Source organism: Magallana gigas, chromosome 4, assembly GCF_963853765.1.
Source record: "Magallana gigas chromosome 4, xbMagGiga1.1, whole genome shotgun sequence".
Classification (NCBI taxonomy): domain Eukaryota; kingdom Metazoa; phylum Mollusca; class Bivalvia; order Ostreida; family Ostreidae; genus Magallana; species Magallana gigas.
In genome coordinates this window covers 25,026,409-25,051,784 of record NC_088856.1, presented here as the reverse complement: position 1 = coordinate 25,051,784, position 25,376 = coordinate 25,026,409, and the positions used below count along the sequence as shown (strand labels likewise).

The window sequence follows — 25,376 nt, the reverse complement described above, 5'->3', positions numbered from 1 at the left end:
AAAGGGTGTAAAAAGTGTTAATGACTTCTTAGATGATAATGGAACTCTTCTACCAAAAGAGATGTTTGAAAACAAATTTAACATTAGTCATGTATGTACAATGCAATATAATAGCATTATAAGTGCCATTGCAAAGTTTTTAAGACTTTTTAGTTTCACCAAAGAAATGTATTGTTATACTATTGGTCCAGTTATACCATTGTATTATGAGCCATTGTTCTTTTATAAATTTTTTTACCAATATTATCTATAAAAATATTAACACTAAAGACAAAACTCCAGCTTCTGTTGTCAGATGGAACTCTGAAATGTCACTTAATGGTTATTTAGAAAAAACCACCAAAGATGTATTCAAAATATGTTTTAATGTGACCAAAGATTCTGCTGCTCAATGGTTCCAGTATAGGATTTTACACAGAATTCTCTCAGTTAAAAATTATCTGAAGAAGATAAAAGCTACTGTGGGAATTCTACTGAAACTATTGAGCATATTTTTGTTAGTTGTTCAAATTCATTAGCTATGTGGAATCAGTTTAGTATTCACATTTATAATACTACTTCAGAAAGAGTAGGTTTCAATATATCAAATGTCATTTTTTGGAAATTGTCCTCTTCTAGATGCAAACATGGTTGTGAATTTCCTTATTTTATATGGAAAACTATTAATTTTTTTATTGTTCTAAAAAAAAAAAAACTTCCATGTTTATCTGGTTTATTATGTTACTTAAAAGTGAAATATGAAATTGAAAAATGTATATCTTATAAAAATTCTGAAATGAAAATATTTGACAAAAGATGGACTTTGTGGAGAAATATTTTTCAAGAGTATACTTGTATACTTTCTTTTCTGTACGTTGTATCAACTATATTCCTCAAGCTATTTATTGTATATTCTTGTTGAGATTGTATGAGTGTGTGTATGAATGTCTATGTGAAAAATTTATAAATTGCAAATAAAAAAAAGATTTTTTTTTTTTTAAGTTGCATAATTTATAGAACTAGATAATTTCTTTTTAAAAGCTTTACTTAATTATCCGGTAATTAATCATATTTGATCATTTTTTTTCTCCAAGTAGGAATAAAAAAATATACACAAACAATCATTGCATAAGATAGGAAATTGATTTTAATTATCCTTCACTTTAAATCATTCTTCAAATTCATATTTGTTAACATATATATTCAAATCATATTCAATGGTGTAATTAATATATGAATTCTATTATAAAAATTAGATTTATACAATAAAAATCCACCATCTCCTGAAAAAAATGCTTACATCAAAATGTGTCAAAGTAAAGTTTCAGTTCAGTAAGTTTATTACTGGACTGGAGATGAGCACGTCTCCTCCTGGAAAGCATGTCTCACAATTGGTCTCACATGCGAGTAAACCTTGATTCAGACAGTCCACCAGCGGGAAGTACATCCGGTCTTCTTATTTCTCTGAACTGAAATCCCTGATCTTTCAAAATCTCAATCTTCTCCTCGGTTCCGTCAGAAGTCTTCTTCGCCGTTACAATGCCAGGCTCGTTAGAATCGAACGAAAAGTGTTGGTACTGGAGGATACCCTTCACTGGTTTGAAAAACTGCTCCAGATACTCTTTCCAGGATTCCCATTGCCACGCTGGATACCGCACAGCAGTGTTAGTAGTAGAAGATATGTTAACAACATCCTCAAGTTGGCCAATGCTATCACAATCACTGTGTTATCACAGTGTTAGTAGTAGAAGATATGTTAACAACATCCTCAAGTTGGCCAATGCTATCACAATCACACCGCCTATAAAACTTCTTGAAAACAGCAAATCCTCCATCGATGAGGCATCGTGCGTGTCAGGGAATCTGCATATTGAACTCTATTCTGTTGTGTTGCTTTGTCATTACTCGCCACATGAAATATCCAATGACATACTGGTTCTTATTCTGGCCACAGCAGTTATCAGCGTGTATTGTGCATGACGTTTCGCCCGAATTGTGGTTTTGTAAGGCCCAGTCCAACATAGAGATCACAGAATCTGGTCCATGCACTTTGGTTCCATCTGGTCCGATAGTTTCATTTTCTTTTATAAGAATGTTCAGTTGTTTTGGTTCTCCATCGGAGCGGACACCAAATATATGGACTTTTCGAAGTGTCTGAAAGTACAGGGGGCCCATTTGCCGCGAATGATGAGTAATGCATACATTCTGACTGAAGTCAAACGTGTAATGGACGAATCTGTCTTGTGAATGGTATGTGTCTCGGGACCTTTTCACACAATCGTTGTACACTTTCCTTTCAGCCTGTGCATGTGTGATGTGTTCCTGCATCTCTCTTGCTGCCTCCAACTTTTCCTCCTCTGAAACTGCATCTAAAACCCTTTTTCGAAGTTTTTCACAAGTGGCAATACATCGTCACTTGGTTTGGCTATTCTTATATGTGGAAGACACTGGTTCCAGATGTTGCAAAATGTGGAATACCGCACATGTCAGTCGTTCGGTCAGCTTTCAACATATTTCTCGTGGACGTCCTTCTTCGTTGTATCGGATTGAATGTTTATGGGTGGGGTGTCATCTTTTCCTCTTGGGGCTGCTGGTTGTGGTAACCCAAAGTCATCTGCATAACTAGAGATGAACTGTACAACTAACTTAATGTCATCATATTATAGCGAATGACTAGATCTCTTTCCTAGGTTCCCATGCTTGCGTGGTTTTACTCTATGTGTATTCTTATAGGTGATGATATTATGAAGACAATGCTTCTCTATATCATAGACAAGCAGGAACGTATTTCTGCAAACCTTTTCCCCGGAAAACATGAAAGTCTGCCTGGAACGTATTCTTTTATTTTCCCGTTTTGTCGTTTCTTTGCAGCTGTCCACAAGCGATCCCATGATGTACATGTCTTTTTCTTCCTTTGACATTTCTCTCATGTTTAGGATGTGCGAATACAAAGTATTATCGCTGAAGATAGAAACGCACTTGTTCTTACAGACGCAGTCACGAATCTTTACCTCTCTGTTTTTGAACAGATCAGGATCATCATGGGGTAGAGGTACATTCTCAATGGACGCTGAGCTTCTCTGGTATTCATTTTCGTCATCCTCCCCATCTCCATCATCTGAATTTGGATCCGACAAGACAGCATCATCAAGAAACTGCATAACCCGTCGATCTAAACCAATAGTCTCATCAGCTGGTCCATCGCCGTTCGCGTCATCTGATGAATCTTCATGATCAGCGACCTGGGAAGCTGCAGGAGTGCTGTTTGGAGTCCATCAAAAGTGCTGAGAAAAGAAATTCTCCAGCTCCTGAACATAAAATAAAAAATAAATATTTTACACCAATAAGAAATTAAAAATTCCACTGTAACATTAAATGAAAAACGCAAACCCTAGAATGTTATTTTTTAAAATGTTTTTTATTTTTTTTTTACATTTGGTGTATGTCAATACTCAATAATTGTGGGTTGTCGTGATAAAATTGACTAACTAATCAACTATAATTAATACTCAGAGAGAAGAAAACTGCGAACATTAAGTACATATAATAAACTGGTTTTTGTCCTTATTACATTTAGAATATATACATCTTAAATAGGTAATTAACACTGATTGAATATAATAAGTAATGATTTATAAAAGCGTTGATAAGGAGTTAAGGGCTCATTTTGAAGGTTTATATCCCCCTTGATATTGATCACAAGAACTTAGAAACACATGCGTTATGTAGGGGAAGTTTCTTAATATTTTCATGTATAACAAGGGTGTCACAATTATGTTCCAACCATACTCCCATACTTTTGGTTGAGTTCTAGTATCTAAATTTTGTTTGAAATGTATTTCCATACTTTTGAGTTATTTATATATTTTTGCTTGCATGAGTGGTCACTGGGTGTAGTAATACTACTGGAGAAAACCTGTTTAACAGGTATTATTTATTTTTAAATAAACTTGCTTAGTGGTTTGAAGAGTGAGGTTAGATGTATTCTGGGCGACACGCTGTGTGGACGTGTCTGTACTCTTGGTGAGATATCTTGGGCGTTTCCCATGCTGTGTGATCTTGGGAACGGCATCCCTGTGTGGGCTTATTTGTGTGAGAGAGATACAACCCAGTAAGTGTTACATTATTTCTATTTTTATGGTTGATATTAATTCTGCATTGTGAGTAGAGTTAGACTACAGGTATGTGAAATTGTAATTTAAATAGCTGTTATGTTACGGTAGCCCAGAATTGTAATATACTGCAGCGGTGTGTTTAATGAGTCAGTATATGTATCTAATTTCAAATAGGTGAATAAGAAAACTTATTATGCCACGTTGTTCGATATTTAAATAGGTGACCACGGAGTGGGCACGTGCACGTGGTGGACCATGCTATATCCGTGGAAGGACTTATGGTGGGACAATTAATATCCAAACCAAAAACTTATGTGAGATGTCTTGTCGTATGCCATCTATTCCATCCGATAGAACTGATGTCAACAACCTCCTAATTATTGTATATTTGTAAATAAATTGTTTTTGTTTTGTAAATTTTGTGTTGTTTGACTCACAAGGACCATCCTTTTACCAGATTGGTTAAATGTTTTAATAAGAACCTATACAATTTGAATGCAATTGTGACAAAGGGTCTTAGGGCTTCTATCTAAATGTCTAAATGTGTCCATTTAGCTCACTAGAACTTTGTCATTTATTTAAACTCTTCACAGCGATATTGTGGTGAATGGTGGGCCGTTATCTCCCTTTTCTTTATATAGTGTACATCAAATAAATTACAGAGAAGTGCAGGAGACCTATAGGGCTATTATTTCTTGATCCCAAATTCGGGCTGTACGGGTACAACCAGGTATTTCCGAGGGGTTTATATCTCCCTTGATCTTGATCACACAATCTTTACTGCCTCCGAAATTGTCAATGCTCCCACAAACTATTGATATACTGTACCGATCAGACCCAACCTAACACCAGAGTAAACCCCAACTAAACCCTGGGTTTACTTTTTGCGTTTACGTTGGGTTTATTCTGTGTTTACTTTTTGAAAATTTGGGTCCACTCAGGGCTTAGTTCGGGTTTACTCGGGGTTTACTCTTGGTATTTTGAAATTGCTTTTGAGGTCAACTGTATTCACTGAAGTGTGAAACAGACTAGTATTTTAACCTTTCTATCCTACTGCCTGTAATTCCTACCCCTTGTTTATTCTGAATACACGGTTAGCGTCTGCTTTCAGAGGTAAACCTCTGGCCGGGTCTACTCGCTGTGTCCACTCTGGGTTTACTTTGGGTTTACTCTGGGTCCGCTACCGTAGACCCGAAGTAAACCCACAGTAAACCCAGGTTCTATCTGCATGTATATCAAGCCGGAATAATCTTTTATATATTACGATTTATGAACAATTAAAGTGTGTTTTTTTAATGTGGTTACCAGCCTTAGCTATTAATAATGCCCAATCATTATTAAATGACAGATTCAAATTAATGTCGTTAACTTTTTCAGTTGCATATCTAAATATTTATCATTCTAAATGCATTTATAGTTTTATTATGTCGCTCTGTCTTAATAATAAAAACAACAAACATGCTAAAAAAGAATTTAAATGCCGAGTTTTTTTCCTTATATTTTCTTATTTGTTTACATTTGATTATAATTCATGATGACCATTTTGATGTCCAGGGCGGACAATTTCAAATTTAATACAAAAGATTGTGTGGAGTGAATGGATAAATTGTAATCGAAACAAATTGCAATGAGGTATTATGTTCGTACATGTAGTGTCCAAAATTGAAAACTATCTCTCAGACCATTGTGATTGTGATTTAAATATATTAACCTGCATTAACTTATTTTCGACACGAATTTTCTTTACCTGAATACAATCTTTTGCAAAGTTTCTATAATTAATTTTACTTTTTAAATAATATTCTTTCAGTGCTTTTATTTAGAGAATAAAAAGCAACAAATAATGCATTTTTCACTTAAAAATGATACAAAAGGTTGTCTTAAAGTTTGGAAAAAATAGTAATTGTTTTTTCTCGGTTTGTACCGTTAAATGAAAGCATTAAAAGCTTTCCGTAAATGGACGTCGTAGCAAAATAATGCATGTTGATCCAAAACAACATGAACAGTGCCGAAAAATTATTATTCCAAAACTCGACAAAACATTTTTTTTATTTATAAGTTGAATGCATTAAGAAATATTTTGTTTACCTCTTTTTCTTTGTAGATTTGTAGACTCAGGAGAGATAAAACCAATCTAGATTTGAACTTTTATACTAAAGGAATAATATTTGATCAAGAAAAGGCAAACAAAAAATCATGTTGATTTTTTTTCCGATCATGGCTTAGCGTTTTTCACCACTTAAAATGCCTTTTATCAATTTGCCTTCTTCAAAAATGCTAACGTATAACTGAAGAAGACAACTCTTTTGTATAAGATAAGGAATTCAAAGAAATAGTTTTCATTTAAGTTCGGTATTCATGGTTGTTCACTGCGAAACGTCCGATTGTAAATTACAGTCACTGTGGTAAACGACACCATTTATTTTTATTTTTTTACAAAAAATATAAAATCATAAGAACTCCATTGAAATTTATGTGCTCTTCTATATATAGTATAAGTTTATGAAATCATAAATTTCATTCTAAAAAATCAAGTTTAAAGATAAAATATTGCATCGCATTATTCGTTAAGACATTTAAATGATTTATATGATTGACACTCATTAAGAAATGCACAGATTGCATGATTTATAAGCAAAAAAAAAACCCCCACATATTTCTGATTAAAAATCGTTTGTCGTTTGTGCATTGATCATCTATTTCTTTTTTTAATTTTTGAAAAAAATAACTTTCAAGTTCTCGACTTCACAAATGGATGTCAATCAAATTAACCCTACGTCATTGCCATTGATTTATTTGAGGGTAACAAAAAGTAGGATCCTAGGGTTTATTTGTTTGAAAGAATGTGCTGTGCTATATCTAAGATCAGATTCATTATGTAATTATAATTTCATAAGGACATTTTTTACAAATAAATCGTGGAGGCCATGCTGTGATCAAATTTTCTCAATTGTTGAATATTAACCTTATATTTATGCACTCATTTTCCAAAATTTTCTTTGAAGTTGAGGTTTAAGTTAAGAGATTTTAAAATATTGGTAACAATGGAGTGAGTTCTCTTAAATAATATAAAGATTAAATGAATGTATGAACCAAAGCAGTCAGTACCAAAAACTTGAGAATAAAAATGACATCCACAGTTTGACTAATACAGGTATAGATAAATCTAACCGTTGCATAAGTTTTGTTCCGTGGTCGCCATTTCTGGGAAAAGCCTGTAAAATTCTCAGAGTAGCTTTTCTAGTTTAGAACTTTCCAAATGTGCTATTTGACAAGGAAGATTCGTGTGCATTCTGAATTTTGATTGACTTGAGACTGGGCAACACACGCGTTGAGAGGATAAAATTTAACAGTGTACTCAAATTTGAAGTGGCGAAAATATGTAGAAAGTTGGTTCTTCTGAATATACTCTGCAAATTAAAACAACTTCTTCATATTGTGGATTGGGCTGAATTGTTCGGATTTATACATGTACTGGGGTGGATCACCGACTAGTTATTTTTACTAATTATAACATGAGCATTAAATTGTTATTTTAAGTCACCTGACTCACTCAGGTAACCTATTACCATCGGTCTTCGTCCGTCGTTGTGCGTCTACGCGTCGTGAATCGTCCGTTAAAAATTGAAACCTACAATGCCAGTTGTTACAAGTACCAGTTTTGGATTGAAGCATTTCTGTAATACATGTACGATGAATCTAAATTGTGGAATTCATGAATATACCAACCCCGTAGCCTCAATGACGGACTCAAATATGCCTAAAAAATCCAATAAGCTCTCTACTCCCACACAAGTGAAAAAACAACCAATTGGCAATGCAGATGCAATTAAGATGCCCTATACAGTCATTTCATGCATATCTTTTACAATGTAATGCTATGCTTAGGTATGCAATTTTAATGATATGCTATGGGATTTTAAATTAATGCTATGAGATTTGTATGCTATGCTATAAGAAATTGAAATGAAGGGCTTAATCTATGGTATGCTATGGTATGGTATGGTATGCTATGTGATTTGAATAAAAACGCCTCCATACACAGAAGAGTTCCACACATATGGAAGTAAAATGATAAAAAGTGAAAGTTAACCATTTATCTGCAATGTGAGCATTTATTCCTCCAAATAAAAACATTTAAAACCGAGTTAAAATCATGTTGTATGTTATGCTATGGTATGCTATGGTATGCTATGACGAATGAAATTCTATAAGATTATATGCTTCTCACATTAAAATTCATCATTGTATATATTTAGTTTCGTATTTTAACTTTACCACATATCCCGTGGTGAGCCCCTTAGTATTTTAGTCTTACGTATTTGTAAATACCCATATTGAACCTCAGTTCACCGGGCCTTAAACCCGCCAGTCCGTGCAGTATCAGTTTGGACGCGGCAGTCCAGAGGGAAGGACGCACTTATACTTCTCTCGTGCATACCATCCAGTCATTATGCATTTTTGTTAATATAAATAGCTGTGTGCTAACTCTGAATTGAACCTGGTACTGGCTTTTTCTGAGGTGAGGTTTATTAATTGTCAATTTTATCGTCATTTCGTTCATTACTGTTCTAAAACACCCAGTCATGGTATACCAATCGTTTTATGCTTATTTGTTACGTTTGAATTTTAATGTCTATGTTTAGATACACGTGTTTGAATCTATTATAAGTATGGCGGACTCTTATGGTCATATTCCTTTTGTAGTAGTGAGTAGTATTATGCAACACTGCATTTAAGTAATTGAGTTAGTATTTTGTGAGTGTAAAAGCTAACATGCTTTATAGTAAGTCTTCTTTAAGACTGTATATCAGCATTTTGTGTGTAATAAGCGTCTATGCTAAGTGTGTCATGACCGTATAGCCTGTAAGTAAAGTATGGTGCGTATTGGTGTAAAAGCCACAGTTGCTTTTGTCATGTACTTAATGTGTTTGTGTACTATGTTGGCGCAGGTCCCTTATTCCATCTATTGTGTAAACCACTTTCATCGATGGTGGCCGAATATTGGTGACGTCTTGTGTAGACTAAGTGGCCAGTAGAGAACATTGTCCCTTGGAGGACCTCACCAGTCCATTCTTGTCACGACCAAGTGGCAATAGACAACAGTGGAGGACCTTACCAGTTCCCATACTAGGACAATTACTTTCTATATGTATTGATTCAAACTATATCAAATATGTAAAAACAATGTAAAAATATTGTCTTAGTCTTTGTCTTACAGTAAATATAAATTTTAGTTAATTTCGCTCGAAAATCTGTGACAAATTGGTTTCAGAAGTGGGATAGATTCCCCAAAATCTTTGTATTAAAAAAAAAAATTGTAAAGTTTTTCTAAAAAAAAACCAAAAAAACTACGCAGTGTTCAATTTGTTTACTGTTTTGTTTTTTTGTTCCATGTTATTCATGTTTATTGTTCTTTATGTTGTTTCAGTTTGTGTGTACCATTGTCCTTTTGTGTGTGTTCTGTGTTGTAGAAAATCAGCCGTGTACTGGTTGTTTGGGACCTTGGAAAAATGCTAACCAGAGTTGGACCTGTCTCAGTAAGTCGGAACCTTATGGTAACTACAGAGTAGTAAGCTATTTTGTGTTTCGTGATACTGGATGTATTTGTTTTCGCGATGTATTGTGTATCATAGCTACTGGTGGTTTTAAGTTATTCACACGTGAAGTGAGGTTCAAGTTAATTTATTCTTGTACCGATAGTTTCATGTCAAACATGGATGATTTGAATGAGTTAAAAGCATTTGGTGAGGGTTTAGGTCTTAAGGACACTGCTCTGGCAGATTTTATTAAAGGACAGCAAGCTATTAGAAGAGATGAGAGACAAGCTCAGAGAGAGTTGGAAAAGATTAAGATGCATGCTCAAGCGGACGCTGAGAGAGAGAAATATAATTTTGAGTTAGAAAGAGAGAAAGTGAAGATTGACATTGAGAAAATGAAATTAGAGCAACACTCTTATATTGCAAGTTAGTCAAAATCTTACGATAGTCATGTGTCCGCTAAGATTCCTAAACTCCCTTTCTTTGACGATTCTCACGATGAGATGGATAGTTATCTTTTAAGATTTGAAAGGTACGCTGAAGCTCAGCGTTGGGATAGATCGGATTGGGCTATAAATCTATGTGCTTTATTAAAGGGGAAAGCTTTAGATGTTTATGCGTTGATGCCCAAAACTGATGCCTTTGACTACAATACCCTGAAGACAGCATTACTCAGACGCTTTGAATTGACAGATGACGGTTTTAAAAAGAAATTTCGATCATGTAGGCCAGATCCTAGTGAAACATTTTCCCAGTTCGCTGTTCGGTTGAGTAGTTATTTTGATAGGTGGATTGAAATGGCAAAGGTTTCCAAATCATTTGAAGACTTGTATGATCTTATGTTACGCGATCAATTTTTACATGTGTGTAGTCAAGATTTGAAACTGTTTTTATAGGAAAGATTACCTGAGAATTTGACAAGAATGGCAAACTTGGCTGATCAGTATAAAGATGCTCGTGACCTGAATGAACTCCAAGCTACGGGTAAGGGTAAGATGCCTTTAGCAAGAAAAGTTGATCAGGTGAAGAAAAAAGATGTAGGTGAGAACAAGCATGTACCTAATGATAAGAAAAGGTTCATTCTAAGGACAGAGCGTAAGTGTTACACATGTCATAGGTACGGACACATTGCATCAGAATGTAAGTCTAGAACATCGTTCAAAAACGTTTATAATGCAGTGCAAGACTTTGGATCTTCAGAACAAAAGGTTTGTTTTGTAAGCACAATGCCTACTGATTCTATTGTAGATTCCAGAGTATCTTCTTCTCCAATGACAATGTCATCATCTTGTCAGAAGAACTCGTCTTTTAACATGCCTTTATCTGCAGGGTATGTTAACAATGTCCCTGTGACGGTACTAAGAGATACTGGGTGTAGTGGTATTGTTGTTAAAATGAGCAATATACAGGAGGAAAACCTTATAGCTGGTAAGAAACAGACTTGTATTTTAGCAGATGGTTCTAAGGAATCTGTCCCGATTGCCGAAGTGTCCATCGATACGCCATTTCTGAAAGGTCAGTATGAGGTATGGTGTATGGAGAATCCTGTGTACGACTTGATAGTTGGTAACGTTCCAGATGCCAAACCAGCAGATCAACCAGATCCAGATTGGCAGGTAAATGCTGTTGAGACTAGGCAACAGAAACGTGACAAGAGTAAACCATATCCTCAACTTAGGGTTCCAGACATGATTACTGAAGATATCAATCCGATGACAATTAGGGATGCACAGGAGCATGATCATTCTTTGAAAAAGGTACGTGAAAATGTAGAGAACAATCTCTCTCAGGTTAGGAAAAATGGTTAAGTGAGTTGGTTTAAGAAAAACGACCTTATGTTTAGACAGTACAGTACTCATGTGGGAGATAGGGAAAAGACTTATTCTCAATTAGTTGTTCCCGATAAATTCCGAAACCAGGTAATGAAACTTGCACATGATTCACTACTAGCAGGTCATTTAGGAACACAGCGTACTTTAGCGAGAGTAACGTCAGAATTCTGGTGGCCAGGCATCCAGAGTGATGTGCGAAGATTTTGCCAGTCTTGTGACATTTGTCAGCGCACAGTTCACAAAGGTAAGATTAAGAAAGTACCTCTTGAACGAATGCCACTCAAATACGAACCGTTCCAGAGAGTTGCTGTTGACCTGGTGGGCCCTCTTTCTCCAATCACAGACAAAGGTAATCGCTACATTCTCACTTTAGTGGATTATGCTACTCGCTATCCTGAAACCATCGCACTTCCCAGCATCGAAACAGAGAGAATTGCTCTATTTGAAATGTTCTCGAGAATTGGTATACCTCGTGAAATGTTGACAGATATGGGAGCTCAGTTTACTTCCGCATTAATGTCAGAGGTAAGTCGCCTTATTTCTCTTAGTCAGCGGACAACAACCCCGTTTCATCCTAGCTGTAATGGGTTGGTGGAACGATTCAACGGGAACTTAAAGCAGATGTTGAAGCGACTCTGTTCCGAGAAACCAAAAGATTGGGACAAGTACCTGAGTTCGGTGCTGTTTGCCTACCGAGAAGTGCCACAGGAGAGTCTTGGATTCTCACCCTTTGAGTTGGTATATGGTAGATCAGTTCGTGGACCTATTTCCATATTGAAGGAGTTGTGGACAAACGACATACCAGATCCAAACGTCAAGACAACCTACCAATATGTGTTAGATCTCAAGGACAGACTACAGTCTATGGCTGAACTTGCGAATGAGAGTCTTGAAACGTCGTCTACCAGATACAAGAAACACTATGACAGGAAAACTAGAACTAGAAGTCTAAAGGTAGGAGATAAAGCTCCTGTTCTTTTACCGACTGACAATAACAAATTATTGCTTCAGTGGAAAGGACCTTTTGTGGTCACAAAGAAAGTCAACAGAGTTGATTATCAGTTAGATATGCAAGGTAAGACAAAGACCTTTCATATAAATCTTTTGAAAAAGTACATTGAGAGACCAATTTCAGATGTTGCTTCAGTGACGGAAGATACAGGTGTTCTTGGTTTAGTGAACGCAGCAGTAGTTGATTGCATGGATGATGAGGACCAAGATGGACAGTTAGATGAGTATCCTCAATCACAGGTTAGTGTAAGCACCGTAAACATTAACCCATCATTAGCATTAGAGAGCAAGAACAGATTGATGAAGTTGCTTTTAAAGTTTGATGATGTTTTTCAAGACCGTTCTGGTATCACAAGTGTACTTGAACATGAAATTAGAACGACAAGTGCCAAACCGATTCATGTCAAAAATCGTCAGATACCATATTCAATGGAGGAAACAGTAAACAAAGAGGTGAGTGACATGTTGAAGATGAACATTATTGAATCTTCTGACTTGTATTGTTCACCAGTTGTTATCGTGCCCAAGAAAGATGGAACAAACAGGTTCTGTATAGATTTTCGCCTGTTAAATAATCAGACCATATTTGATTCAGAGCCAATGCCAGATGCTGATGAAATGTTTTCCAAACTTGCCGGACATACATTCTTTTCAAAAATTGATCTATCAAAAGGGTACTGGCAGGTTAAGTTAACAGATGATTCAAAACCAAAAACAGCCTTTAGAACAGGTAAGGGTTTGTTTCAGTTCAGGGTCATGCCCTTTGGGTTAGTTACGGCTCCGGCCACATTTTCAAGATTAATGCGCAAAGTCTTGCATGGAATGGAGAATGTAGACAATTTCATAGATGACATTTTGGTGTACACAAAGTCTCTAGATCATCATTTTGTTGTATTAGATGAGCTTTTTCAGCGATTGCGGACAGCAGGTCTGACAGCAAAACCAGGTAAATGTTCATTGGCCTATTCAAATATTGACTGTCTCGGACATGTAGTGGGTAATGAGAAGTTGAAGCCAGACTTTGACAAGGTTGAAGCTATATGTAATGCCCCTATTCCTGTTACGAAAAAACAGTTAAGGTCTTTCCTTGGTTTAGTTGGGTTTTACCGGAAATTTGTGCCCAAGTTTGCTCAAATCGCGTCACCATTGACTGACTTGACAAAAAAAGGTTTACCCACTAAGTTAAAATGGGAAGATGCTCACAATTTAGCATTTCAGACGTTAAAAGCTTCACTTACTAAGTGTCCCATATTGAAACTTCCCAATATCAAGGAGACTTTCATTCTACAGACTGACGCTTCAGACAGAGGTCTAGGTGCAGTTCTTTTACAAGAAGAACTTGGTCAGAAACTCCAAATTGCTTATGCTAGTAGAAAGCTAAGAGAGAGTGAGTGCAAGTATGCAACTGTTGAGAAAGAGTGCTTGACAGTTGTATGGGCAATTCAGAAATTCCAGAAGAATGTGTATGGACATGAGTTCATTTTAGAGACAGATCATAGCCCACTTGTGTACTTAAATAAGGCTAAGGTCACAAACCCTAGACTTATGAGCTGGGCGCTTAGTTTGCAACCTTACAGGTTTACTATACATGCAATTAAAGGTAAAGACAATGTGGGTGCAGACTACCTAAGTCGTTTGATGTCAATATGTTTACTTTCAGTATTTTAAATTTTAATGGGTTTTTCAGTACTTCGTACTTCTCTAAAAAGGGAGGTAAATGTCACATTAAAATTCATCATTGTATACATTTAGTTTCGTATTTTAACTTTACCACATATCCCGTGGTGAGCCCCTTAGTATTTTAGTCTTACGTATTTGTAAATACCCATATTGAACCTCAGTTCACCGGGCCTTAAACCCGACAGTCCGTGCAGTATCAGTTTGGACGCGGCAAGCCAGAGGGAAGGACGCACTTATACTTCTCTCGTGCATACCATCCAGTCACTATGCATTTTTGTTAATATAAATAGCTGTGTGCTAACTCTGAAGTGAACCTGGTACTGGCTTTTTCTGAGGTGAGGTTTATTAATTGTCAATTTTATCGTCATTTCGTTCATTACTGTTCTAAAACACCCAGTCATGGTATTCCAATCGTTTTTATGCTTATTTGTTACGTTTGAATTTTAATGTCTATGTTTAGATACACGTGTTTGAATCTATTATAAGTATGGCAGACTCTTATGGTCATATTCCTTTTGTAGTAGTGAGTAGTATTATGCAACACTGCATTTAAGTAATTGAGTTAGTATTTTGTGAGTGTAAAAGCTAACATGCTTTATAGTAAGTCTTCTTTAAGACTGTATATCAGCATTTTGTGTGTAATAAGCGTCTATGCTAAGTGTGTCATGACCGTATAGCCTGTAAGTAAAGTATGGTGCGTATTGGTGTAAAAGCCACAGTTGCTTTTGTCATGTACTTAATGTGTTTGTGTACTATGTTGGCGCAGGTCCCTTGTTCCATCTATTGTGTAAACCACTTTCATCGATGGTGGCCGAATATTGGTGACGTCTTGTGTAGACTAAGTGGCCAGTAGAGAACATTGTCCCTTGGAGGACCTCACCAGTCCATTCTTGTCAAGACCAAGTGGCAATAGACAACAGTGGAGGACCTTACCAGTTCCCATACTAGGACAATTACTTTCTATATGTATTGATTCAAACTATATTAAATATGTAAAAACAATGTAAAAATATTGTCTTAGTCTTTGTCTTACAGTAAATATAAATTTTAGTTAATTCCGCTCGAAAATCTGTGACAATGCTATGGTATGAGATTCCAATGTTATGCCATGAGATTTCAATGCTATGCTATGAGATTTCAATGCTATGCTATGCTATGGTGTATGTTGTAAAAGATATGCTTGAACTGACTGTACCAACAGTGTGGAATTCATGGCTGTTACATTTAAGTCAAAGTTTGAGGCCCTAGGATGGGGCATTATGGCCATATAGTGAAAAGGGCAAATATGACCGTATAGTGTAAACTGTAGAAAGATCTTCTCTACTCCAATATATATTTGAGAAAAACTAAATGTATGGTAAAGAATTCCATAAAGCAACCTACCAAATTTCATAGCCCTTGGGTTTAAGGTTTAAAGCCAAGGGCAGAGCTAATATGCAGTTGTCCTAAACATATATTAAATCCTATTATTTACCCCCTTATATATTTAAAAAAACCCAACTAAATGCATGTCTATGAAGTTCTCTACCAAAATTGTAAAATACATGGCCACTAGGTCAAGGATTCAGGTAGGGCCGATATGGGGCATTCAGAAGTTTGTTCTATTCGCTTTTTGTTATTCACTATTCGAATAGCAAATACCATGCTAATAAACGTAAATTAAAAACAAAACCATATAAACTTCATTTTTAATTGAAAGAGACAGTTATATAGTAAACATTTTTACTTCCTGATCTGACCTGAACATTGGCACGATTAGCTAGCCTGGCAAAAAGGTAAGACAATTATAATACTCTGTTGAATCATTCTAACACCCTGTATCCCATATTTGGGCCTTCATATTTGGTGGGAATGGGACCCAGGTTTAGCTCAGACTACCTTCAAAACGAATTGGGTTTACACAGCCATTAACAGGCTAAGCTAGCCTGGCGAAAAGAGGAAATTTTGTACAATACAATTATAATAGGATATCTTTCAAAGGGCTGACTAACACTCTGTATTCCATATTTTGGCCTTCATATTTGGTGGGGATGGGGCCCCAAGGAAGCTCGACCTTCAAACGGAATCGGGTTTACACGGCCGATAACAGGTTAAGCTAGCCTGGCGAAAATAGAAAACTTCGTATAATACAGTTATAATTAGATATCTTTTAAGGGGCTGGCTAACACCCTGTATCCCATATTTGGGCCTTCATATTTGGTAGAGATGGGGCCTCGGGATAGCCCAGACCACCCTCAAAAGGAATTGAGTTTACACGGCCATTAACAGGCTTAGCTAGCCTAGCGAAAAGAGGAAATTTCGTATAATACAATTAAAACTGGATATCTTTCAAAGGGCTGGCTAACACTCTGTATCCCATATTTGGGCCTTCATATTTAATGGGGATGGAGCCCGGGGACAGCTCAGACGACCCTCAAAAGGAATTTGGTTTGTAAACACGGCCATTATCAGGCTTAGCTAGCCTGGCGAGAATGCAACATTTAGTATAATACAGTTATAATAGGATTTCTTTCAAGGGGCTGGCTATAACACCCTGTATCCCATATTTGGTGAGGATGGGACCCCGGGGGTTTATAGGGCCAGGAGTCTATGATTTCTATCCGATTAGTTACATGGAAACCAGGAATAGAACAAAGACCCAGATTGGTTGGAGAGAGAATGATATTATTATCTAAATGCAAATACATGTACTTCCATCAAGCTTGCTGATCTCTTGACAGAACATAAAACGCTTTTATTGTGCTTTCATATTGCTGAATGGGGAGAAACTTTCTTTTGTTTTAGATATCATAAATCTGTAACTGATATATGTCTTTCCCAGTTGAAAATTACTATGTAGTAATTGGCTATATAAAGAATAAGGCTTGAAAAACGGAATTTGTACGAGTGTGAAATAAACCTGGTAGTTGCCGAGACCTAAGCTTCTCTTTCAAATAAAACGCATTTAATGGACATTGCCTCAAGATCAGTTTATATTTCTGATTCAATGTAAATTTTTCATCATGTGATAAATCATTTAATTTGTATGTATCATGGGCGTTAAAAACATGTATATGTAAATATACATACATGTATTAAGCATATAAATGTGCATGAATGCTAATGTTTATATATGTAACCTTTCAATCATATAATCTTTTGGATGAGTTAATTGTACATTATGAATGTTTATTATACAATATTCCTTTTACTCCTTTGAGGACCCTTAATGACCAATAAAGAGTTTAAATTGACCTTTTCAGCTTTAAAGAATTATTGAATTTCTGTAGTGAGTTATAACTTTGAAGACTTTTATAATTTATAAAAAAAGGTATTTGCTCATCGATCAAGATATCGGACAATTCTGGCACTCAGTTTCGAAACAGATCATAAGTGCCTGATACATGTATATACAATTTAGAACACATGTAGACTAGGAATACTGTAAACGTATTATATTTGGCATGTACGATATTTTGCGGAAATTAGTTTTTGAACAAGTTGGCGTGGATTTGAATTAGCATATTCCTGAATGTGACTATTCTTAATATATATGCATGACATTTGGCAATGTACTTGATTTAGGGGTTGCTGCATTCCGCCAAAAGCGCTAAAAAAGAATACACAGCCAAAGGTAGTACGTTTACAGTATAGAGAGGACAGCGCGCCAGTGTTGACTGAAATACACGCAAATGCTTTGGATTCCCAAGCGAGGTGGTAGTGGTTGTAGAAGAGGCGTAGATTTATAACATCGATATTGATTTTAACAAATAGTGCAACATTGATTAAAATCAAACAATAAATATTTGCACACTAATTTTTTTCTTTAAAATATGTATTGGTATGTACAACCAGCCACACCTTTCCTGGATTGTCTTTTTTTCTTCAAACAATAAATTGTTATATAGTATTACACATAAATGCATACATGTACTAGTCATTAATAGTTATACAATATCTGACATTTTGCTGCCAGAATTTAGATTCAGTTTTCTTAAATCTATCACAATTTTGCAAGTCAATAAAAGTGGGAACCTTAATGCCAGCATAGTGTATAGTTACTTAGGAAAAAACCTACTAGCATGTCTATGCATGGATTTAGAGGAGAGAGTTGCCCACCCCCTGCCAAACAAAATTATTTTTCAGAGCCTCCTCCCTCACGGGAAATTTTCTGAATCCGGGCATCGTCCCGTATACTAAGTGGGCATTTCACACATATGTGTCCATGACTAATGTGTTTGTATGATATATATATATATATATATATATATATATATATATATATATATATATATATATATAGAGAGAGAGAGAGATAGAGAGAGAGAGAGAGAGAGAGAGAGAGATGTCTTCAAGATCTAGAAAAATTCACCCAAAAGGAGGGGGCTGAAATATAATTTATTTTTTGTTGGGGGGGGGGGGGGTGCCCGATCCCCTCCCTCTAGATCTACACATATAATTGCCAACTCTTTGTACAGTGAGTGGGGTTTTCTTTGGTATATATGAAAATATATATAATGCCAATTGACTCAATGTCAGACACACACCGCCTTCTTTACATAAAATGTTGTAAATTTGAGTTATTGGGCGAAGCAGAGGCATATTTCAGGTGTTTGGGTGGGGTGGGGTGGTCATTGCTGCTTAAAATCAATTTGGATCCGATGATTGTGTTGATTCAGAAATAAACAAGATAAGGCATTTTTGTGTCTTGCACGTTTTCTTTTTCTTCTAAATATAGTAGGCGACCTTGACTGATACGCTTTCTTGTTTTGTTTATTTGGGTGGTGGCATGGGATGGTTTCTCAGGAAAGATCCGATCAAATTTTTCGCATTTTCAAACAAGAGGCCCATGGGCCACATCGCTCACCTGAGGAACAATAGGTATGATAAAGTCAGCTTAATGGAGTCATAATACAAACAATCTGGACAATGTACAATAATACATGTAGATCCTGTATAAATAAAATCCATTTTCCCCCTTGGAACTCGGATAGCCCTGATTGCTGCCAATATTTACAAGAGCAGACTTTAATCATCGCTCCTGCACATATATAGGGACCCAACGTTACACAGGCAGGGATGACCGAACACCTACGCAACTCAACAGGTACGCAAGTCTACGCAAGCAGGGATGACCGCACACTCGCGCCAACAGCTCAACCTAACGCAAGCAGGGAGTGCCGCACACTTGCGCTAGAAAGGCCTGAACACCAGCAGGGATGACCATACATTAGTGCTCCGCCGCAACCACCACCAATACAAGCAGATATGACTGCACACTTGTATTAATGCTATACAGGGCAGGAATGACCGCACACTTTGTATCGAAGATTAGAAAACACGTAGATTAGATAGAGCAAGGATGTTCACACACTCAATCTATCCATACCTGTTCAAGTTTAACCCAAAAAAGTCGCTCATCGAAATGCAATAGACACTGTCCCTATATATGTGCCAACCTAAAATAATTCATAGTATCTAAAAATTGGAAATCAAAAATAAACAAACTAATCCGGCCTTACCCAAAACTTCTTATGCAGAACAACTTATATACATTGAATATTTATTATTGTATAAAAATAATCATCACAATAATTGGTTAACAGTGGATGCATTAATTAAAATAATCAAGAATCAATAAATCAAGGGCAATAACTCAATACAGTTATACAAAAAGATTCTAATGAAAAAATAGCTGCCTGCTTCAATTGTATAGTCATATCACATGTTGAGTATTGCAGTTCTCAAAAAGATCCTTTACAATTGTTTATATGGGATATTTAGCTACATCAAATTCTGAAACCTTCTTGTGAGGCCGAAGAATTGTCCTGGAGCCAAAGTTTTAACAATTATAAAGAATCATCTTGCTGATTAGTTTCTGGGAAGAAGATTTTTAAAGATTTACTTTATATATTCCTATGTAAAACTTTAACACCCCCCCCCCCCATGTGGCCTCACCCTACCCCCAGGGATAATGATTTTCACAACTTTGAATCTACACTACCTGAGGATACTTCCACACAAGTTTCAGCTTTCCTGGCTGTTTAGTTTCTGAGAAGAAGATTTTCAAAGATTTACTCTATATATTTCTATGTAAAACTTCGACCCCCCATTGTGCCCCACCCTACCCCCAGGGATCATGATTTTCACAACTTTGAATCTACACTACCTGAGGATGCTTCCACAACAGTTTCACCTTTCCTGGCTGATTAGTTTCTGAGAAGAAGATTTTTAAAGATTTACTCTATATATTTCTATGTAAAATTTTAACACCCCCCCCCCCAATGTAGCCTCACCCTACCCCCAGGGATCATGATTTTCACAACTTTGAATCTACACTACCTGAGGATGCTTCCACACAAGTTTCAGCTTTCCTGGCTGTTTCGTTTCTGAGCAGATGATTTTTAATGATTTACTTTATATATTCCTATGTAAAACTTCGACCCCCCATTGTGGCCCCACCCTACCCCGGGGGTCCTGAATTTCTCAACTTTGAATCTAAACTACCTGAGGATGCTTCCACACAAGTTTCAGCTTTCCTGGCTGTTTAGTTTCTGAGAAGAAGATTTTTAAAGATTTACTCTATATATTCCTATGTAAAACTTCGACCCCCCATTGTGGCCCCACCCTTCCCCTGGGGGTCATGAATTTCACAATTTTGAATCTACACTACCTGAGGATGCTTCCACACAAGTTTCAGCTTTCCTGGCTGTTTAGTTTCTGAGAACAAGATTTTTAAACATTTACTCTATCTATTCCTATGTAAAACGTCGACCCCCCATTGTGGCCCAACCCTTCCCCCGGGGGTCATGAATTTCTCAACTTTGAATCTACACTACCTGAGGATGCTTCCACACAAGTTTCAGCTTTCCTGGCGGTTTAGTTTCTGAGAAGAAGATTTTTAAAGATTTACTCTATATATTCCTATGTAAAACTTCGACCCCCCATTGTGGCCCCACCCTTCCCCCGGGGGTCATGAATTTCACAATTTTGAATCTACACTACCTGAGGATGCTTCCACACAAGTTTCAGCTTTCCTGGCTGTTTAGTTTCTGAGAAGAAGATTTTTAAAGATTTACTCTATCTATTCCTATGTAAAACTTCGACCCCCCATTGTGGCCCCAACCTACCCCCGGGGGTCATGAATTTCACAACATTGAATCTACACTACCTGAGGATGCTTCCACACAAGTTTCAGCTTTCCTGGCTTTCTGGTTCTTGAGAAGAAGATTTTTGAAAATTTCTCAAAATTTTTCATTAATTTCTAATTATCTCCCCGTGAAAACGGGTGTGGCCCTTAATTTTCACAACTTTGAATCCCCTTTGCCTAAGGATGATCTGTGCCAAGTTTGGTTGAAATTGGCCAAGTAGTTCTTGAGAAGATGTTGAAAATGTGAAAAGTTTACGGACGGACGGACAGACGGACAGACAGACGACAGACAAAATGTGATCAGAATAGCTCACTTGAGCTTTCAGCTCAGGTGAGCTAAAAAGGTGTAAACATGAGGTTTGGGTGGTTATTTGAGGTTTATAAATTCCTAAAATATATATTTCTTTTATATTGTAGATAAAGGGGCTTAGGTCTACCGGTATATTATTGACAAATGACATTTTAGATGCGAAACTGTGCCCTCGATTTTCACTTTCGATTTTATAATGAAAAAGGAAGGGGGTGTCAGAACATGAAATCTCACTCGGAACGTGAATGATTTCAAAACAATTCTTGAATATTTGAATTGTCAATGTTCAAGCCAGGTCAGCAAGTAATAATTTTTTTTATAAAAATGTTTTTTAATTAAAAAGGGAAGTTTATATGAAATTTTTGAATTTACGTTTATTAGCATGTTTACGGTAATTTGAATCGCGAACCGACCACAGAATTCTATTCGCTATTCGAATAGTGAATAGCGAAAAGCTTATAGAACTCCAACTTCTGAATGCCCCAATCTGGCAACATAATGAAAATTATTAAGATTTTAAATGCACTGTATTTCTGTTTTTACTTTCATTGTGGTTTGAGAGCAACTAAATGCATTGCTATAATGCTTTAAATGGTTTTTTTTTTAAATAATGAAATTCTCTGCCTATTGGGCAGGGTTTAATGCTTTTAATATGGAGTCACATAAAAGGCTTAAACAGTGAAGATTTTTTTAGGTCAATTGAGACACTCGGGTAATGTAATGTCGTTGCATGTATTTTTAACTGGAAAACCTCAAGGTTAATTGTCACGTGACCATATTAAATTAAATATTTTGTTTCTATTTGTTTCTATTTTAAGAAATCTTCTTTAATGTCCTGTGCATTGTATGTTTGTGTGTATTTTAAATTAAATTGCCCCAGGCCTCTTTATATTTAAATAATTAAATTTTCGTTGTAACACGCTTTCTGATTGGACTAAAAATTATTTTAAAACGAATGAAAAATGTTTCCTACGTTATAGTAAGATAACGTCAAAAACGTATCAATACACTGTACCGTTTTTTCAGGTGATACCTCATATTTGGGACAACATTAGTAGAATGCACGTTGATATTTTCTTCATGGACATTCATCAGATTGCTTAACAGACGAAATACGATATGCTGCATAGCTTGCGCTTCTGCGTTTGTATATTTGTGCATTTCTACTACCGTGGCTATTAACGTATGTTAAAAATGTACAGTTACCTGTATTTATTTCTAGTGCACAATGATAAAGTCACCAATACACAATTGTGCAGTTTTTTCTTATTAAAATCTGTTTGTACTTGTATGCGTATGTTTGTCAGTCGTTTGATACTGATCATTTTTTGAAGCAACAATTGATCAACAAAAACAACACTATTTTTCAATGTGAGCATGGAACAAAGTTAATGGTACGTAATCTTTCCCTTTTTACCTTTCTAAAGTAAAAATAAAGATGTACAAACAATCCGGCAACCGATGAAATATTGTGAATAAAACAGGCAAAAACCACGTGCGTTTGTTGAATCGTAAACACGTTGTAGACCATCATGCATTGCAACTCATTCACTGGATTGGAGAATCTGTTTGACGAAAATACTGTCACGTGTTAAATAATGCTATCCATATAAGGCAGTGTACCCGACCTGTTAAAAGATACAAATGTACTGCTTATGGTGAGTTACTTTACTTTCTCATAAGAGGTATATTACGAATATAACATCAACATCTGTTTATTTAAGATATGGCGTCTTTTTCGAGATGTTTTATGTAACCAGTGGGCATGTTCACGAAAGTATCTTAAGATTCGTCTTAAGACATGTCCTAAGACATATCTTAAGACGAATCTTATGACCAATCTGAGACATATCTTAGGATGTTTCTCAAAGCTATCTCAGACGTGTCCTAATTTAAGACATCTTAATTTCAGTTTGTATGTAACCTTACAAGAAAAACAGTTTAAAATGATGATACAAAATACTGTTCACTACTTTGGAATGTATTTTTTCAATCAGAAAACATAATTTGGGTACATATATCATAAATAGAGTAAATAAAATCGTCTTAATAAAGTATTTATATTTTCACATAAGTATTTAAGTATTATATAAACTGTGCAGTGTGTTGAGCATTTGGTCGTTATTGATTTACGGTATAAGCGCTGTAACGAAGCGGGGGAGGGGGTGTTAAAAGAATAATACATGTACACTTGTGTGTGTGTGTGTGTGTGTGTGTGTGTGTGTGTGTGTGTGTGTATATATATATATATATATATATATATATATATATATATATATATATATATATATATATATATATATATATATATATTTGATTCCTGTGTGCCTAATTCAACTTTACGAAAACTCCCGAACTTCATATTCTTCCCCATCCCTTTCCCACTCGATCTCGATCGAGAGAGAGAGAGAGAGAGAGAGAGAGAGAGAGAGAGATTTCTTGTGAAACATTCACTACATTATTGTTCTTTTGGATTTTTTATCTGCCTTTAATCCAATAAATGTAAGTGATTGTCTTCAATATTATGGAATTTTAACATGTAAATAAATACTTGTAGGAAAAGCTAATGTATGTAAATGAATGGTTCACACAGCAGTCAACATACACTTGTAAAAGCACGTGTACCTTGTTCATGTTTTTATATGATCAGCCAATGATATTGGTAATTGGTTTTAATTCGCGCCAGTCTTAAATTATCCGTGCGTCCTGTTCTGTCCAGTGCCTATTCATTACATTATACATGTTAAGCGAGTGAACCATTGCCATGTCATCAAGAAAAAGAAATCCTAACTTTTCTGAGGCTGAAATTCAAATCATTCTCAAAGAAGTGAAGAAATGCAAAGGAGTATTGTTTTCGAAACTTTCGACGGTATCGACAAACAGCACAAAACAGCGAGTATGGGAGGCAATTTGCCATTTTTTCTAGTTAAGACACCTGTTAGGATGTCTTAAAGTTAAGATATTTTTTAAGACATGTCCTAAAATAGGACGGCTTCAAGAAATTGACTTAGGACTAAGACGTGTCCTAAGTGATGTCTCAGACATATCTTAGTCTTAAGATAGCTTCGTGAACATGCCCACAGATTACTCTTATAAGTACACGTTTTCAAAAGCTAAAATTAACTTAAACTCCTGTCACACCGGAGTTGCACCCTCACGGCAATCCCGCTGCGTCCACAAATAATGTTAAACACCAAGGTAAACGCAGTAGAGTCTCCTACAGCGCCGTAACAACGCAACGGCATATTTGTCCGTTGCAGTGGGACCGCCTTGAACATTTTAGAACGCCATGCGACGTCGCGCACTTTGAACATGCACAAAGTACGCACTGTGGCTTTGCGTTCTGATAAACACACCTTAGAAGTGTAGTGAGGTCGCCGTGACAGCACCGTAAGATCTCCAACAGCACCACGAGAGCTCTATCGGCGCGCTTAATGAACGCAGCTAATTGCAGTGTAGACAGTGATAAGTCAATTGCGCTTGCACGGAGACCTCACGGAGTCCTTTGGGATCTCACTGCGTCTCTATCGCGCTCTCACTGCGCATCCACAGGATGAATCTCTGCCATTCAGTGAATTAAAAGGTGACTGAAAGGTAACTGATATGGGACTGAATGGCATATGTGTGCCATTCAGTCACCTTTCCAGACCATTCAGTTATCATTCAGTTGACTGAATGGCAGAGATTTATCCTGTGATCCACAGCGTTTGAACAAGTTGTTTTTCATTTGGCTGCATTCACACAGATGATTTCTAATTTTCTTTTTTTTCTGAGAGGTTC

General features: G+C 36.2%; 1 protein-coding gene and 2 long non-coding RNA genes across 3 annotated transcripts; all 3 read left to right on the top strand.

The window, feature by feature from the left end:
• The first annotated feature begins 3,740 nt into the window (after positions 1–3,740).
• On the top strand, positions 3,741–4,413 carry LOC136275151 (uncharacterized). The gene is made up of 2 exons (XR_010713679.1): positions 3,741–4,090; positions 4,315–4,413. It is a non-coding gene; the product is annotated as an uncharacterized lncRNA (long non-coding RNA).
• A 5,397-nt stretch (positions 4,414–9,810) lies between these two features.
• Positions 9,811–14,145, top strand: LOC136275032 (uncharacterized). Its single transcript, XM_066083286.1, has 4 exons — positions 9,811–10,056; positions 10,531–10,729; positions 10,883–11,391; positions 11,695–14,145. Exons 1-4 carry the CDS (start codon positions 9,811–9,813, stop codon positions 14,143–14,145), a joined length of 3,405 nt encoding a protein of 1,134 aa, XP_065939358.1.
• A 208-nt stretch (positions 14,146–14,353) lies between these two features.
• On the top strand, positions 14,354–15,167 carry LOC117685077 (uncharacterized). Its single transcript, XR_010713018.1, has 2 exons — positions 14,354–14,492; positions 14,924–15,167. It is a non-coding gene; the product is annotated as an uncharacterized lncRNA (long non-coding RNA).
• Positions 15,168–25,376: the final 10,209 nt, after the last annotated feature.